The following is an 18,604-nucleotide window of genomic DNA, read 5'->3' as shown; positions in this document are numbered from 1 at the left end:
AGAGAGAGAGAGAGAGAGAGAGAGAGAGAGAGAGAGAGAGAGAGAGAGAGAGAAGAAAAGAGAAGAGAAGACAAAACAAAACAAAAGGTGGTAGAATGAGGTGAGGACAGAGTTAACTTTCTTCAACCTGAGACTTGTCCTGGTGCCACAGGCAGGAACAGGAGTGATATTTCCCTCACATCTTCTTGTGGAACTTCTGAATAGTTCTGAACAGTGGAGAAACTGCTTGTCTTCCGGCTTTAACTCTCTGTATCTTTCTTTACGTAGGCCAAGCAGCATCGAAGGCCTGAAGGATGGGTAAAGACTTCCGCTACTATTTCCAGCATCCTTGGTCTCGCATGATCGTGGCTTACCTGGTCATCTTCTTTAATTTCTTGATATTCGCGGAGGACCCAGTTTCTCACAGCCAGACAGAAGCCAATGTTATTGTTGTTGGAAACTGCTTTTCATTTGTAACAAATAAATACCCTAGAGGAGTTGGCTGGAGGATTTTGAAGGTGCTTCTATGGCTACTGGCCATTCTCACAGGACTGATCGCTGGCAAGTTTCTGTTCCATCAGCGCTTATTTGGTAAGTACCGTGCCGTGTGCTGCCATGCTGCTGCCTCTTGACTCCAATCTCCAAGACAGAACTCTCCATTCCGGCACACTCCAGGCCCAGATGTTTGCAGTTTGTCCTCTAGCCCCAGTCTCTCCTGAGCTGTTGTAGCTTAGGCAGATTCTTAACATCAACACAAGGCAGATGATGTTTATTTGGAACCTGTACAGTATAATATACAAAGTAACAATTTAGTATTAAGGAATTTCTCGGTAATAAATATCAGAAAAATTAGTTTAAGTTAAAAAGTAACGAGTTATGTGTTAGAGCAGCTGTTCTTAACTTCCTTAATGCTGCCACACTTTAATACAGTTCCTCAGGTTGTGGTGACCCCCAGCCACAAAATTATTTTGTTGCTACTTTATAACTATAATTTTGCTACTGTTATGACATGTAATGTAAATAGGGGATATGCAGGCTGATGTGTGACCTCCAAAGGGGTCATGACCTGCAGGTTGCAAACTGCTGTGCTAAAGGGATGGCTCTGCAGCTAAGAGCGCTGGCTCCTCTCCCAGAAGTCCTGAGCTCAGTGTCCAGTACCCACATGGCAATTCACAACCCTTTATAACTGTAGTCCCATGGGATCCAATGTTCTCTTCTGTTGTGCAGATATATATGCACATAACCCTCCCATATACATAGAATACATAAATACATCTTTAAAAATGACTAAACAATTACAAGGATACTGGAGCATTTCACAGAGACCAAGGAGGAAATTCACTTTGGGCTCTGGGGGTTGAAAGGAATTAGGCCTAGAGCTCTGTCAGGCTGAGATTCAGCAGCCATTTACTCAGTCAGACTAGCCCTGCCCAAGTTCAGAGACTCCTGGGAAGAGACTGGCTTTGATCCAGCAGGGTATGGCTCACACTGCTGATCTACTTGAGGTTGGTCCAGAGGTAGAGCTCCTTATCCCACAGAGATTTGATTATCACACACCAGACACAGATACTAGGGTAGAACGGATAACAGGCAAAGTCCCTGCTCTCATGAATACTTCCCTTCTGGTAGGAGAGAGGTAAACAAGCGAATGTACAACACTCACTAAGCTGGTGTGTTGGGAGGGTGAAATCAGATATGAGTGCTGCAGATGGCTTAGCCACCGAGAGACTTTAATAAAAGCGTATTGTACTAGCGTGATAAGGAGTTGGATAATAAAAGCATATTGTCCTCAGCAACGATAACAGTTAAAGTTGGGCATTTTGGGAGTGATTTACACAGAGCAAACATATTTACAGAGCAAATAAATACGACTGCGTCTCCGAAGGTCTCTCTTAGTCTTGGCCTTAGAATGTGGGAAGAAATCCTAGACTTCCAGGGTGCGAGGGCAGAGACCCCTGTCCCTTAGATGCAGGCCTGGATGAAGATGATGCTCAAGTTGTGTATCGAGGGTGGAGGAGCAATGAAGTGAGCCAACCCCCCGTCTGAGAACCTTACTATGAAGAACAAACATAAAGGTACTTTAATAATAAGGAACTTTAAGGCGTGTGGTCAAGGTTTGGAACACTGGGTAGAGGCAGGTCAGTGGGCCTGTGGACAGGTTGCTCTTTATCACGGAGAGCCATCGGGGATGACCACTTCCAAATGCGAATGAATGTGCCAATCTGGATCAAGCCGCATTTCCTCTTTGGGAACTCAGTCACCCAGAACCGTAGGCTTGAAAATGTGCCACACATTGCTCAGCCTTGCATTTTGCAAAAAAAAAAAAAAAAACCAAACGCCCCTGTAAAGTGGAATGTGGCTGGGCAGGAAGGGAGCTAACAGTCTTGCGAAGAGCTTCAACTGGGTGAAAACCAAGCATTCCCAGAGGTCAGGCAAAATGGAAAGGGAAAAGGCTTGTGGGTGCAGTTGAATGACAGTCACTCCATAGTGGTTCCAGGGTGTGGTTTCAGAGTTCCACACGCCTGTGGTCTGGAGGCCAGGTCATTGACACAGAAGACACAAAGGAACATGGCGCGGTGTGGAGTAATCATGTGTGTAAATGTGAGGTGAGAGGCTCAGTTTCCAAATTAGGGAGTGCTGGAGAGGGAAGTCAGTCGGTTTCCTTACAAGCAATGGCTGGAGGTACTTGTAAGCCATTTGGGGAATTTTTTAAAAAAATGCAGCAGTTATGGCAAGTGGGTCAGAATATTATGGCTGGAGAAAAGCATCTGAATGGACGATTGAGAACCATCTAGCTATCTAAATAACGGCTTCATAATGAGGGTAGGCGGTTTGGTTTTGTAATCGCCACATTTTTGCCTAGCCAGTCTCTTATGAGTTCTTATCTCTTATACGAAAACCAGATTCCAATCATGGCCTGCAGGTCAATTCTCCTGTTAGTGTAAGTAGTTTAGCTCTGGGAAAGCTTTCTAGCTTTCCGGTGGTATGCTGAGTACGAACTATTTTAAAACAACGCAAAGTGCATCTTAACTTCTCTGCTTACGATAGAGAAGATTTTACTGTCAATTTTATTGCTTCAGTTTGACAATTTCCTTTTCCCCTTCTTTACTTATAATTGCTGAAATGACGAATCTTAAAGAAGGAGAAACTACGTTGCACGTTTCGAGAGTGAGACAGGTGGACTCCTGGGCCAGCTTCCTGACGAACTCCAAACCCTTGCTCACTGTCCTCTCTTCATCTCTTTTCCTTGGCTCATGAACTCTAGTCATTCCTCTTAGCCCCCCCCCACCCCCCCCACCCCCCCACCCCCCCACCCCCCCACCCCGGTGGAGGATGGAGTGATTTTTACTATGTTGCTAGTTGCTAAGTAACTCCTAGCAACTACAAGATGGCATCCAAGGGTCTTGATGACTCCTCCAGCCCGACTCTCGGCTTTCCCTGGTGTACACCGTATTGCCCCCAACCTGCTGTGTCCCTACTATCCCCCATTACATAGCCCTCCAGTGTGACTATGGTATCTTCTGACACCTCGGCCAACTTCTCTCCTCTTCAAGTCCCAGCTTTTGAGCTGCTTTCTGAAGCATCCTGAACAGTTCCAGCTTTTTTTCTCTCTCTCTCTACATGAGACTACATGCTGCAGAGCAGTGTGGCAGGATGCCCTCACCTGATAGCCTGCAGCATTGTGGGAAAGAATCCAAGCTTTAGTGCAAGCACAAATGTTCTTATTGGCTTGATAAGTGATAAATGTTTCGGTCTTGGTTCCCAGATAGCTAGCCTTTATACATAATTCATTTTTAGAAAGCTATATTTAAGCCTTTAATGATGTAAGTGAGGGTAGAAGCCCATGGCAGTTGATGTTGCTGATGGTGTCTGCATGCTGAGGGGACGGATGCTAAATGACAAACACAGAGCTTCACGCTACAGAAATACCAGGATGGTTTATGCCTCATTCAGGATATATTCCTGATATAGAATAATTTGTGACATCAGAGAAGCAGTTTCACTTTTTGTAATTCTCCAGTAACAATGCCAGACGTAGATATGAAATAAAATACCATGTCCCCTGCAGTTCATTCTAAGTCTCTCATATGCTTTATTGTCTCTTAGTAAACTTCAGAAGAACAACAGGATACTGTCAGTTTGCATCCAAAGTGAGGCTACTGGAGTGATCCTGGGAGCGCCCTTTTAAAGGGTTTAGCGGGTATCCATTTATTTACGTGGGAGCTACAATGTTACAATTGCAGTTTTACCTCGATGTAGGAAGCCGCATGGTTTCTGTGTTGAGGCAGGGTCTTGCTTTGTGGCCCAGGGTGGCCTTGAACGCTCAGTCTTCCTGCCCCAGCTAACGGGAGCCAGATTACACGCTTCACCATGCTAGCAGGTGCAGGTGATTGAGGAACGCATTCAGAAGAATGTCTTCAGTTCAAGACTAGTTTTTGGTGAATATTGTAGAACAATTTATCAGAAAGGGAGCTCTATTGAATCATCAGTTTGCACTCTCTGATGTCTCTGTTTCCTGTTTGCTTGGCTGAGTCTAGTGTTTTGTTTTGTTTTGTTTTGAGACAGAGTTTCTCTGTGTAGCCTTGGCTGTCCTGGACTCGCTTTGTAGACCAGGCCGGCCTTGAACTCACAGCAATCCACCTGCTTCTGCCTCCTGAGTGCTGGGATTAAAGGCGTGCGCCACACTGCCTGGCTTAGTTTTTTTTTTTTTAAATATTAATTCAAATACTATGTTCTAGCATGACTGATTTTCTACTCATGGATAGAGAAATTGTGAGAATAATATTTATATAAGATGGAAATTTAACCTTTTAGGTTTATTAAATAATTAAATTTTTTTCTAAATATGAAGTGAAAAATTTCCCAACTAGTACATGGGTCAGGAAGTCAAGGAAAAGAGGGGCAATCTAGTTTGCTTTCCTTCTGTGAGCCCTGTTACCCTCACTGAACTCTGAAATTCCATGGGACCCAGGCAGGGGCAGTGGAAAGCATCACCTGCTTTGGCTGTCTGCAATAATGAAGATTTCAAGGTCTACACAGAATTCTCTCTACAAAATGCTAGGATTTCGTTGCCGTACATTTTAGTAAGTGGTTTATTCTTTCTTCTGTTTGTGCAGGCAGTGTTGAATGGTGAAGTGGCAAATGCGTACGTGGATTTTTCTCTTTTTGAGTCGTAAGCTTTCATCAAAGGACAGAACATAATATTTAAGCACAAGAGCAAGTTTATAATACAATATTCCCTGACTGTCCTCCTTTTAAAAAGATAACATCTTTGTTAATTCTTTCAGAGTTTCACACAATGTGTTTTGCTTATACTCACTCCCACTCCACCCTAAATCCTTCAGGGTTCACTCCCACCTCCCGTCCCTTTCTGCCTTCACTTCCTTTTGCTTTTTACATATGTGTGGAGCCTGGTTCATGAGAGAGAGCTCCTATGAGGGAAAGCAAAAAGGCTTAAGCAACTTTACCAGTAAATGGATCGAGAATTTCAAGATCGCAACAAATGAATTCGCAAATAGATTCTTTCCTACTACGTCTTCTGTCTTGTATTTTCGTTTTCTGACATATTTAAAGGGGCTCTGTCCAGTTCAACTTTGCTTTCTTATACTGCTCCTTTAACAGATTGTCATATGACCGCTGCCTGAAAGAGCCCCGCCCCACTCTCTTTCTTTCCTTCTTCTTCTTTTGTGTGTGTGTGTGTGTGTGTGTGTGTGTGTGTGTGTTATTGTTGTTTTTGGTTTTTTTTGTTTTTGTTTTGTTTTGTTTATTTGAGTGATGGTTTCTCTATGTAACAACCTTGGCTGCCCTGGATGTGCTTTGTAGACCAGGCTGGCCTCTAACTCACAGAGATCCACCTGCCTCTGCCTCCCGAGTGCTGGTATTAAAGGCATGTGCCACCACTGGACAGCTCATATCTTTCTTTCTTTCTTTCTTTTTTTTTCAAGACAGGGTTTTTCTGTGTGGCCTTGACCATCCTGGACTCACTTTGTAGACCAGGCTGGCTTCGAACTCACAGTGATCCGCCTGCCTCTGCTTCCCGAGTACTGGGATTAAAAGCATGTGCCACCACCGCCCGGCTCATCTCATGTCTTTCAACAAGAAGAATGTTCTGTGTATTTATGGAAGACAGGACCAAGTCAGAGTTGGAAGAGGCTGAAGGCCGGCAGACTCAGAAAGTGACTCTAAGTCTGTGTCTTAGTCAGGGTTACTACTGTTGTGATGAAACACCATGACCAGAAAACTTGGGGAGGACAGGGTTTACTCACCTTACACATCCACAGCACCGTTCAGCATGGAAAGACTTCAGGATAGGAACTCAAACAGGGCAGGAACCAGGGGGCATGAGCTGATGCAGAAGCCATGGGGGAGGGGGCTGCTTACTGGCTTGCTCATTATGGCTTCTTCAGCCTGTTTTCTTATAGAAGCCAGGACCACCAGGCCAAGGAGGTACTCCCTATAATGGGCTGGGCCTTTCCCCATCAGTCATCTATTTAAAAATGCCTTACGGCAGATCTTACAGAGGTATTTTCTCAACTGAGGCTCCCTCCATTCAGATAACGCTAGTCTGTGTCAAGTTGACATAAAACTAGCCAGCACAGCCTGCTGATATTGCCCAGCCCTCAACAAAATTTATATAGCTACTTATATTATTCTTTCATTAATGTCTAATCTTCAAGTTATATCATAAGCTCTACGACAGGTGATATTTTTCGTCTAATCCTAGGTGTCTAAACAGTTCTTGACACACAGTACTCAATAAATTTAAAGGACCGGATAAAGATTTCATCATTCATACATTGATTTTTGCTGATGTTGCATTTTTTCTTGTAAACTATAGAAAGGTATTCATTTGTTCATTCATAAAATATGAGATAGGGAATTTAAAATCTGGTTAAAGAGATGAGATACATAGGCATGAAAAATTAAATACTCTGATAATGAAAGGGGAAGGCATATCAAATATCAAATGAATAGTCTACACTGAGTGCTGAGCGAATTCAGGAGGGAGGTCACAGTGGCTTAGGAAGGTGAGAGGAAGTCTTCCCGCCCATGTGGGTACTCAACCAAGACTAAAAGCAAGAGTGGGGTTAGGTAGAACTGTTGCAAAGGTTTCCTTACAGAAGTCAGGCCCTGGGGTAAATGCTGGGAGAAAAGGAGGTAAGAAAAATTCAAAAGCCGGGCACTCAGGGAGGCAGAGGCTGTGAGTTGGAGGCCAACCTGGTCTACAAAGCAAGTTCAGGACAGCCAAGGCTACACAGAGAAACCCTTTCTCGAAAAACAAAAACAAACAATCAAACAAAAAGAACAATTCAGGTTTTACAATATGTCTGTGGTGTAAGGGAGAAACAGGGCTCGTCTGGAATGAGGTGGTGAGAGGCTTGTATCAAGAAAGAGCAGGAGAGAGTGCAAAGGTTGCTTGGGTCTAAGTTCTTTGGTGTTTTAATGTCAGTGTTGTAACTGTAGACTTTTATGGTCCTTGAGTGTTGCGAAACTCTGAAGAAAAGTATGAAATGATGACATAGTTACTGCTGAGGTAGAGTGGGAGGCGAGTAGTAAAAGAGTGAGGAGTGAGGGAAACATGAGGGCCCTTCAGCAGCCACCTTCCTTAGTGAGGAGCTGAGAGGGCTCAGTCCACTGTGCAGCAGGGAGGGAGTGAAGGGAAGTGAAGCATGATGGGAAGAGCTGAGGATGTGAGGCTTCCGGACCTGATGGGTAGCAAGGCAGCCTGAGAGGGGTGCCTGGCAGTCTGAGGGAGGGGAGAGGCAGAGGTTCAGCTGTGCGGGGAGCATACAGGCAGAGGCCATGTGCCATGAAGTCTATGCTGCGCGTCTCGCCGACATTAACCTGGGCCATTGCTCTTCCTCCAAAATGTGAGGGCTCTTTCTTTCTTTCTTTCTTTCTTTCTTTCTTTCTTTCTCTCTCTCTCTCTCTCTCTCTCTTTCTTTCTTTCTTTCTTTCTTTCTTAATTTAGTACATGTTGCTGTATTGAGCATGTCACCCTGTTAAATAACCCACTGTCAAACATGTTAGTGTGAATAGCAGCTGGACATCTGTTTGTGTAGATATCACATGGGCTGGAGAAACAAGGACTAAACCCAGCCTTCCTGTGAGTTGGGCTTAGTTTTTGCTGACAGCAGGGTCTTGCTGACACATTTATACAAACAGCCCCGAGTTTCAGAGCCACAGACACTGGACTGTGGATCTCTGATTACAGTTAAGAACCTTCATTCGTATCCTGTTTTCTCTAGGATATCTAAGCTTTGTTCAAAACATCATGGGTTTTTTTTTTTAAAGAGTTGTGATAACAAAGGGCTGGTTTCTAGACTGCTAAAGAGAATGGAGACTAGATGGCTGTAAAAGGTGAAAACAATATTGTGTTTATGTGATGTAAACTCAGTGGCCTATGCGTGTGTGCGTGCGTGTGTGTGTGTGTGTGTGTGTGTGCGCGCGCGCGCGCGTGCGCGCACGCACGAGTGCTTTTGATTATTTTATTTTTAAACAGTAAGTTTATTTTGGAGGAAGGGAGTAATTTTAATATATCATGAGACTTTTAAGAGTGAGTCTAGTCTTTTTCTTATATTATTTTAATAAAATTATAGTCTTTTCTTATTGTAACAATCAATGAGAGAGTGACAACAATATTTTGCCAGTTAGTGAATTCAATAATCCCAATTGCCTGCTTGTTTCTACTGCATAGTTTTAATTCTATTTTGAGATTTTTCCTTGTATTTTGAATTAGACAGTTGCCTTTACTTTGACAGGAAAGATTCAGACAATCTAGAAAATGTGAGCAAAATAGTCATGGTGATATGGGACTATTAAGACAAAAAAAAATCAAGTACTTCGGAAAAAAACCACATTATTTCAATACAGTGGTATGGGTATGGGTTGAATTGCTTTGTATTAATTTGAGATCTGAACAGTTTGCTGATAATAAATGAATAATAAATGGTCCTTAGGTGTACCATGCATGGTACTTAGCAGTACATATAGGAAAATATACTCACGACTGCTCAGCAGAAATATAGACAATTGGTGGTTTTTAGTATTGTATGACCGAGAGGATGAGGATTTCCTTCTACAGGAGTCATTTGACCTGTGTGTCCATGTCTGCATCATCTGCATATCTGTAAGTGATGCTTACACTATCAGTAGCTTTAAACTTTGTCCCTTCAAAGTACCATTAAGTATTTTACAGTTGAGACAATGGTTCCATAAATGTATCATCATCATCATCATCTTCTTCATTCTCACCAAGTCCATCCTGAGTGTTTATTTCTTCATGTCTGGAAGTGCCTAAATTGTCACTATTCAGTCACAGTCCACTGAGTAAATACTTTTGGAGCCAGAGATGACTGAAGACTTTGCTGAATAGTTTGACCTGTCCTTCCGATAGGAGAAGCAACACTTTCATGTACAGATACATAGATGTATGAAAGACCTAGGGGAAGCAAACTGAAAAAAATATTGATAATTGGTGTTTTTAAAAAATCAGTAGAATATTATTCTTCATAGGGAAGTTTGGTGTATGAGAGCAGACCTCACTTGTAGAGCACTTTCCCAGCAAGCATGTGGCCTTGGGTTTGATGCTCAGTGCTGCCAAAAGGATGATTGGACTGTGGAGCCCTCTACAGAAGTGCCCATGACCTCATGGTGTCCTTTCTCTCAGAGAGCAGGAAGAGAAAGTGAGACTGCAAGTCCCCCTGTCTGCATCCTCTGCCTACTTGTGAGGTGCCTCTATTAGCTTGTAGTCAGCCACACATCCACTAGCACTAAAAGGCAATCAGCTGCAACCTTCAGGGTAGTGTCTGTCAGTCTGCTGCTCTCCAGTCCCCTAAAACAGAGATCACAAACTGTCTCAAGGGCTTAAAACGCTGACTCAGATAGAGCATTGTCACACAGGAGCATTAGCCAGGCAAGCTTTCTAGGTACTGGTTTGTTTTGTTTGCTTTGTGGTGTTTGTTTGTTTGTTTGTTTGTTTGCTGTTCTTGGTACAGATGAATCATCCAAGGTCAGGGGGTTCTTTCCTTTTCAATGTCAAATGAAATCGCAGCAGGCAACTGCCCCCCCCACACACACCCAGGGAGGGGAAAAGCAGCTCATTGTTAGTGAGGTGGACCTGGCTGGGGCAGAACTTGGCAGCGGATGTGACAGCAAGTGGCCAAGCTGGCAGTGAAGAGAGCTTGTTTATTGGGTTATTTAGGACTTAATACATTGTTTGTTTCTCCAACAGAGGGTAATTAGTCCTGACTGAACCAGGGGTGTGATTTGAGAGAATGCAGACTTTTATTTTTTCTGGCTTGCTTTTCTTTTCTTCACTCCCTCCGGCACCCCCCCCCACCCCCCCACTGCTGTGGTTGGAATCATTTTGAAAGATATTTTCGTGGAGTTAAAATAGTATGCTACTTAGGGGATGTGGTGGCCTAACAGGGATGCTAGCCATACCATCAAAGGTCTGTCTTGTTCCCCTCATAGGGAAATTTGCTAGGTGGGTGGTGAGTGGAAGGATGTGAGACAAAGCTCTCACAAGGGGCTCTGTCGCTATGGGAGGTTCTAGATAGAAGGGGACAAAGAAAAGCCGTTACAAAATGGGGGTGCACAGGATCAGAACAGAGGTCCCAAAACAAAGGCAGACTTGATTGCTTCTGACTGTGAATGTCAGGTTATGATCGTGGGCGGTGGGAGAAGCAAACAAATCCTGTTGTTTTTTTGACTTGGGTGCTCCTGAGCGTGACCTGACGTTATTGTTGATGGGTACACAGAAATACATAAGGTCATCTGCCAGGCTCCAAGGTCGTCACAAGAACCAGCAGCAAAGTTAGCACTAAGCTGAAGCGTGGTTTCCAGACAGGCGCCTTCCAGGCACTCCAGATGGCGGACTGGCAGCGGCCAGCCTTGGCTGACTTGGGAGTGGGTCAGGCCAGGCCACTCCCTGCCGCTCTGCTCCACATTGTGGGTGTCCAGAGCTCTTTGGCACGGCCTCCACCTGACAGCCCTTCTTTTGGGTTAAAGGAAGTCATTTGCTTGACCAGGCAGGAAGGTCTCAGTTTCAGGGCAGACACTATCATTTCTGTGGAGCCTAGAGAAACTCCAAAGGTGCTTCCGGCAGTGAGGCCATCCTCAGCAAAGGCTCCTTTAGCTTAAGAGGAATGTGATGACAGGCCAAGATTTTTCCCTTGCCCAGCGCATACACGTCTTGTACTTTGTGTCCTTGAGGGCAAGGCTGGGATGAGCCAGCTAAGAGCAGACACATGGGCCTGAGAGTGCAGGTTTGAACCTGCTGTCCAGGGAAGGTTATGTCCTAATTTAACCCCCGTCATCTTATGCAGGTCCCAGTCTATTCCTGTTTAACAGTGGCATTCCATCACCATAATTCCTGACAAATGTTGCAGGACTTGTTTGCCCGAGCCGGTTTCAGTGCGCAAATCCACCACACAGGGGCATATTTAAATAGAGTGGCGACATCAGAAGCCGATTAGACACAGAGGCGTGACAACAGGGCTGCAGTGTCCCTGCAGTGCCAGCAAGGGATAAATGCCAAGAAGTGTGGAGTGGCCCATCTAGTCTGAAAGTGCTAGAAGTTGTTCCCGACAGGAATGGGCAAGGGAGGTTCTGTAATGCGTCCGAGTTGGTTCGAGCTGTGGACTCTCAGGACGAATGAGTTTTGGTGAGAGCGTTGTTGTTGCAAGTGATGGAGAGTGTGGAGTCTCTGGGTGTGAGCATCACCCACAGAAAATGTGTTGTTTGAGTGAAAAGGAGGGCAAGACAGGCTGCTGATCATATGGTGGGGGAGAAGAAAGGGGCGAAACGGTCGGCGGTGACGTGTGAATAAGGAGGTGTCTCTGCGTCAAAAGAGTTAGGTGGATGGGAGGCAGGTAATGGAGACGTCAAGGGAAATTATGGAAGCTCTTTATTATTTTTTAAATTAAAAATAGATATTTTTTCATGCAATGTATTCTCATTAGTGTTCTTCTCCCCCAACGTCTTCCAGATCCTTCCTACCTCCCTGCCAACCCAAATCCACACCTTTTTTCTCTCTCTCTCTCTTATTAGAAACTAAACAGTGGCTGTAAAAAAAATTAATAAATTAAGAAAAAAGTCAATGATGAAGGCTCTTTAACACTGCGTTCAAGATCTTTGTTTTTCGAGACAGGGTTGCTCTGTGTTAGCCTTAGCTGTCCTGGACTTGCTTTGTAGACCAGGCTGGCCTCGAACTCACAGAGATCCACCTGCATCTCATGTTCAAGATCTTAAAGTGCCCTGAAACAGCAAAAGTCACGGAATAGATCACTCCTTTATTAAAATTAAAATTTAAAAATTCTATGTGCTTATTTTTTGGGGGAAAAAAACCTAAAACATAAAATCAGGAAAGAAACTGAGAGTCTTCAATCACAAGGCTGACAAAAATCAAGTTTGGCAGGAAGGCGAATGCAAGATTAGCTACATGACCCCCCGAGGCAGCAAGGTGCCATGGTTGGGGGATAAGCCTGGACGCAGTGATTGAGCCCCAGTTGGAAGAAAGCCAGAGAGGGCGGATGGAGGAGGAGGCAGACCAGGAGGAAAACCTACATAATGGAATTACCCTGCCCTCCTCCTGCTTGAAAACACTACCGGCTTCACTTGGGGTCACTTGTTCTCAGAGCCCTTCCCTGTCATAGATTGAACACCAGCTGTGTCTATCTGTCTCTAAAGCTGAAACTTGACTTTTCACTAGATCATTCTGCCTTATTCTCCAAGTTTGCTTGTAACACCAGGAGAGGCCACGGAAAGGCCGTTAAGTCCCTGACGTGCGTGATGAGCCGCCCTGATGTGCGTGATGAGCCATAAAGGCATCAGGGTGCTGATTTCCTTCCTAAGCTTCATGTTTGCTTGAACTTGTTCAGTCTTAATCGTGCCTATCCGTTGGTCTCAACTGACTTGCCAAGTACAGGAGCCTTAAATATAGACTTGATCTTTCTTTCTTTCTTTCTTTCTTTCTTTCTTTCTTTTTTTTTTTTTTGAGACAGGGTTTCTCTGTGTAGCCTTGGCTCTCCTAGACTCACTTTGTAGACCAGGCTGGCCTTGAACTCACAGCGCTCCGCCTGCCTCTGCCTCCTAGAGTGCTGGGATTACAGGTGTGTGCCACCACGCCCGGCTTGTGGCTCTCTCTCTCTCTCTCTCTCTCTCTCTCTCTCTCTCTCTCTCTCTATATATATATATATATATATATATATATATATATATAGTTTTGTTTTTGTTTTTTGAGACGTGGCTTCATATTTTTAAGACTCAGACTAATTAATAGTATGAAGCCCGGGCTGTCTTCAAACTGACCATGTAGCCCAGGTTGGCCTTGAACTTGCCCTTGTCCTGTCCCCACCTCCAAGTCTAGGAGAAAACTTGAGTTCTGAGTGGGTTAAATGCTTCTCAAGGATGCTCCCTTCCTTGTGCCTGGCCCGTGGACACAGAGCTGCTTTGTGGTGGTATTGGGAACAGGGGGGCATGCTGCAGGCAGCAGATGGGCATAGTCACAATTGTCCTTTAAAGCTGTGTCTCTCAGATTCCCACACAGAGAAAGAAAAGTCTTTCTCAGGATGAACAGATGTTCTGTCCACATGAGGAGGAGGAGGAGGAGGAGGAGGAGGAGGAGGAGGAGGAGGAGGAGGAGGTTTTAGATGGCGCCAGACCTCTTTCCAGGCTCTCTCCTATGACAGCCACAACCACCCGACTTTGAGTCCGGGGCCCCAGTATGACCCCATCCCTTTGTTTCCAGGTTGTTTTGCTTCTGTGTCCAGCTGCAACATGACTGATTTCTGCCCCTGACACTGCCTTTTGTAGACACAAGTGCTTAACAATCCAAGCCTCAGTGGATGGGATGTTTATTTAGTGTCTGAATTCTAGCTGACAGCCCAAACAGAATGCAAAGACGAATATTTTTACACTGCTTCAAGAAAACTGTCAACAGTGGGTGGGGGAAAACCTTTAGATTCAATAATTTAGCAGGTCTAGACATATGTTAGCTTTAGTTTTTTGAGAGGCCTTAATAGAAGATGTGTTTGCGTTCATTCAAGGAGTGCTTTTAAAGGGCTGTGCATATGGGCGAGCAGCTCTAGGTCCTGGGAATGTAGCAGTCATAACAGACCGCTCAAGGCCCCAGCTCACATGGGTGATATATTCTGGTGGGATACGTGTGTTTAATGTAGTCACTAATGCAATTCATTAGATATGTTTGCCTCACCCTTTCTGACACATGGTACAGATCAGATCCCTTGGAGAGGCTTGTAGGTCGTTGTGAGCAACCTGTTGTTGGTGCTGGGAACTAAACTCAAGTCCTCTGAAAGAACAGTTGTGATCTTAAATTGCTGAGTCATTTGTCCAACCTAGAAAGCCACTAGGATTTTGAGTTAGTTTAATTTCAAGGCACATATAAATCAATATGATTAAAAAAAAAGCAGCACTTAGAGGTGATTTGATATTTTAAATACAGTTGAAAAGAATAGAGTTTTTAATTATTGTTCCATTTCCATCTTAAGGGATTCCTACATCTAAAAGGATTAGAAAAATAAACAAACTGAGCCAAACACAAGTATGAAAAGCAAAGCAAAAACCCATAGAAACAGGAGCAGGGTCTGGGAAACTGGTGAATGGAGTGTTCAGCCAGTGATCACAAAGCCCTGGGCTCTCTCCCCAGCGTTGCCACATTCCACACGTGGTGGCGGTGCAGGCCTTTAGTTCAAAGTTGGTCTGGGATAGCTGAGGCATCATCTCAAAAACCCCAAACCGAAACAAGCACAGAAATGAAATAAAAGCAAACTCTCAAACAGTGGAAACAGATCCAAATGCTAATTTATTGAAAAATATTATTATGATTAGGAAATGATACAAGGTCTGATTATGAAGGAGGATAGAAAACACAAATTATTCCTATCAGGAACTAAAGAGACAATATCAATGCAAATCTAAACATCAGAAAGCATTTGGGACAATCATTTTTGCTAATCAGTTGAAATCTGCAAAAAGACACAGGTATGCATGCATATGTGCAAGAGTTTGTGTGTGTGTGTGTGTGTGTGTGTGTGTGTGTGTGTGTGTGTTTGGTGTTAGCCTGGGTGTGAACATCTCTGGGTGGTTGTGAATTACATGCATGAGGAGGCTTGAGGTCACACTGAGTGACTTTCTTCCAGCACTTTCCACCTTTATATTTGGAGGCAGAGTCTCTCACTGAACCAGAAGGTCTCCAATTTTGTTAAGCTGACTGGCCAGAGAGCTTCAGGGATCCACTTGTCTCTGCTCCCTCTGCCCTGGAGTGTAGAGCTACCATACTCCTGGGGATCTGAACTCAGGTCCTTGTCCTTGCATGCAGGTAGTTTGCCAAATGAGCCATATTCCCAGCGCACAGATTTCCTTGCAGGCATGATTTAACAAAACTGATGAAAAGAGAAATGATTCAGCATAGCTGTATATTTCATAATAAATTGAATTCATTGTGAAAACAAACAAAACCCCAAATCCCAAAACTTCTCCCCCAAATTGTCCCATTTTGGGTTTTAAAGACTGTAGCCCCTGTACTCCCATAAAGAGATGAGCCATCAAGACTTTGCTTAAATTCATTTAGAGCTGTTTAATACCATCAGGCACAGTTCTGGGTGCTTTATGAGTCATGTCCTCAAAGGTGAGTCTCAGTGCGTAGGACACAGTGAGATGAAGGAAAGCGTCAAGAATGCTTATTCTATCATATATGCAAGATAGTATTTTGGCAACTGTTCTTCCCCATTGCTGACAGAAATTAGTTAGCAAATTAGGAAATTCCTTACAATGTAAACTGTAAGTGCTGGCTCTCAACCAGTGCTTTCTTCTCATTGACTGTGCACTAGGAAGCAGGTGTTAACATGGCATACCAGACAGCACTGCAAGTGTCTCTGTTCTGTAACATTGGCCCCACTTTTCTGCCACTTAAACTCATGCAGTCTGTTTCCCTTTTGTCTCTACATTCATTTCAAGTCTTCCTTTTTCATTTTGTTTTTTTTTTTTTGAGACAGGGTTTGTCTGTGTAGCGCTTTGTAGACAAGGCTGGTCCCAAACTCATAGAGATTTGTCTGCCTCCGCCTCCAGAGAGCCGGCATTACAGGTGTGTGCCACAGCACCCAGCTACATTTCAAGGAGTATGTGTCCTTCAAATTTGTCTAAATTTTTATAAACTTTTTTCATCTTGTATATTTTGGGGACTTAATAGCTTTTGTTCTTAAAGCATTCTTCATGGGTTTATTCTTTGGCAGCTTCATGCATGTACATGACACGTCACACTCGCCCCCTTGCCTGTTTCTAACAGTTTTAATGGGTTCCATGGGTAGGTGAACATGGGAGCGAGCAGCTCCATTTTCCCCGGCATCAGGCTTTCCAACTGAAAACCAACACAACAAAGTCTTCGGCTCTCTGGCCATCTGCGTGAGGCGGCTAGTGTTTAGCGCAGACACATAAGCTTTAACAGTGCAGATTTGCAACATTTGAGAAAAGGGTTGACTTGCCATTGATCTGATCTGATAACCTCTGGTGACTGTTTCATATAGGATTGAAGAATTTTCCAGCCTTTGCTGAGGCATCTTCATTTTTCTCTGTTCACAGTGTAGTTTTGGTCCTTACCGTGTCTTCAGCAATTCTTTCAGGTGCTGCCCAGATGAGGACACACACACATTACAGATGTCTTTTGTAAGCCCCTACCTTAATCCTTTCATTGCCTGGTATGTTATGTAATCATGAGTCTTAGGTGGTGATGATGATAAAGTCTGTTTTTTCTGGAATTGTGACTAAGGCATTTCAAAACACTCCGTCTCCAGAACGCCCGGCGTCCCGCCTCAGCCTTGGCAACTTCATCGTTTTCCATTTTCGGCTCATATCCTGTAGTGATTGGGGGGGGGGGGGTTGGCTTGAAAACAGAATTGGCACAGACCACTAGTACTCTCACTGATACGGTTCTAAAAATAAATGAAATAAGTGTCCGGGCCTCTAACCATAGAAAAGCTATGACTAAGGCACTGTAAGTGTCTGGCAGGTGTGAACTCGGTGACACAGTGGGGATTAGGGAGTTAGGGGAACTTTCCTGCCTGGGTTTTCTTTTAGACATTCTGCTTGGGCAGAAGTTGAGAAGCTTGTGGACACTATCCCACTTACAGATTTAAGCTAGAAGAACTGAGACAATATCATGTATTCCCCTGCCAGCCTCCGGGACTATGTCTTGCTTCCTGGTTTAAAAAAAAAAAAAATAGCGGGCTGGGCGTGGTGGTACATACCTTTAATCCCAGCACTCGGGAGGCAGAAGCTGGTAGACCAATGTGAGTTCGAGGCCAGCCTGCTCTACAAAGTGAGCCTAGGACAACCAAGATAACACAGAGAAACCCCGTCTTGAAAACAAACAAACAAACAAACAACCCCCAAACCCAAAACAAAACAAAATAATAGCATGTGTGTGTAGCTAGCACTTGAATTCTCAATGCCTTTAATAGAATCATGACATTTCTGCAAAGCCATGGATTATAACCCCTCACCTCTTTTTTTTTTTTTCTTGGCAAAGAGAAGGATAAGATGAGGAGACTGAGTGTTTAACAGTAGTGGGAAATGTCTTGAGGTAAAGAGTGCTTGGATGTGGTGAAAAGGTAATTGGAGGTAACAGTTTCCACCTGGGACTGTGCCCGATTGAGTTCTCAAAGCGCTGTCCCATGGTTTCAACGTAAGACAATCTCACTTCTTTTCTTTTAAATAAGCTTAGTACGGGATGTCCTGTCGTGTTTACCAAAGTGCTATGCAGCAAGGGGATTATTCATAAAGTTAATTCCTTGTTTGAGAATCTACTTCTGTCAGAATGCTTTAGCATATGAGTTTATTTACATTTTGCAAATTTATCTGAAATTTTGTTAACTCTAATGTATGATGCTGAAGATGGAAGTGCAGCTAACACTCAGATTTGTGGCTCTACTAAAGCTCCCATTTAATAATTAATTTTGATACTGGAATTAATTAAAAGTCATCCAGCTATTCTTCTTGCCGGCAACGGATATTAGCCAAAAGCTGCAGCTTACGTTGAGGCAAGGAACCATTTTATTTTATTATTTTTATGTCATTAGAACAAAAGTTAGGAACAAAACATGTGTTGGGCCTGGAGCGATGGCTCCGTGGCCAAGCGCTTGCTGCTCTTCCAGAGGACAGGCCCTGGTGCTTAGGTCAGGTGGCTCACAATCATCTGTAGCTTCAGTTCCAGAGGGTCTGATGCCCTCTCTTGACCCTCGTGGGCACCCGCATGCAGGTGGCATTGGTACACACAGACACACATAAAGAGAACATGTGGTAGCTCAGGAGGTGACGTGCTTGCCTAGGATGCAGGAGGCCCCCACCACTGCATAACACCAGACACAGTGGCGCATACTGATCTAATCTAGCACTGGAGAGGAGGAGGCGGCAAGGGAACCTCCAGTCCAGGGCCATCCTTGTCTATGTAGACCGGCATGGGCTGCGTGCAGTCTCTTATATAAAACTGAGAACAGTGCAGCCATGTCCGTCCACTTCTGTTTAACTATCCTTTCTTTCAGGACTGCTTCCACCAATTTTTGTTCTCTTGTTCTTTGCAGTTGCACTCTCTTTCCCCCTGTCTCCC

At 44.1% G+C, this 18,604-nt stretch overlaps 1 protein-coding gene across 2 annotated transcripts in view; it reads left to right on the top strand.

Annotated features, from left to right (window-relative positions):
• TMEM117 (transmembrane protein 117) overlaps positions 1-18,604 on the top strand; it is a 415,577-nt gene that overhangs the window by 8,108 nt on the left and 388,865 nt on the right. For both annotated transcript variants that reach the window (XM_084749248.1, XM_084749249.1), the window contains exon 2: positions 268-570. In XM_084749248.1, coding sequence (XP_084605374.1) covers positions 294-570 — 277 coding nt within the window. In that variant the 5' untranslated portion in view covers positions 268-293. The remainder of the gene's footprint in view (positions 1-267; positions 571-18,604) is intronic.

Source organism: Acomys minous (assembly GCF_964271855.1).
Source record: "Acomys minous genome assembly, chromosome: 12".
In the NCBI taxonomy this organism is placed as follows: domain Eukaryota; kingdom Metazoa; phylum Chordata; class Mammalia; order Rodentia; family Muridae; genus Acomys; species Acomys minous.
Note: the sequence above shows the minus strand (reverse complement) of the source record. Positions and strands in the feature narration are given on the sequence as shown.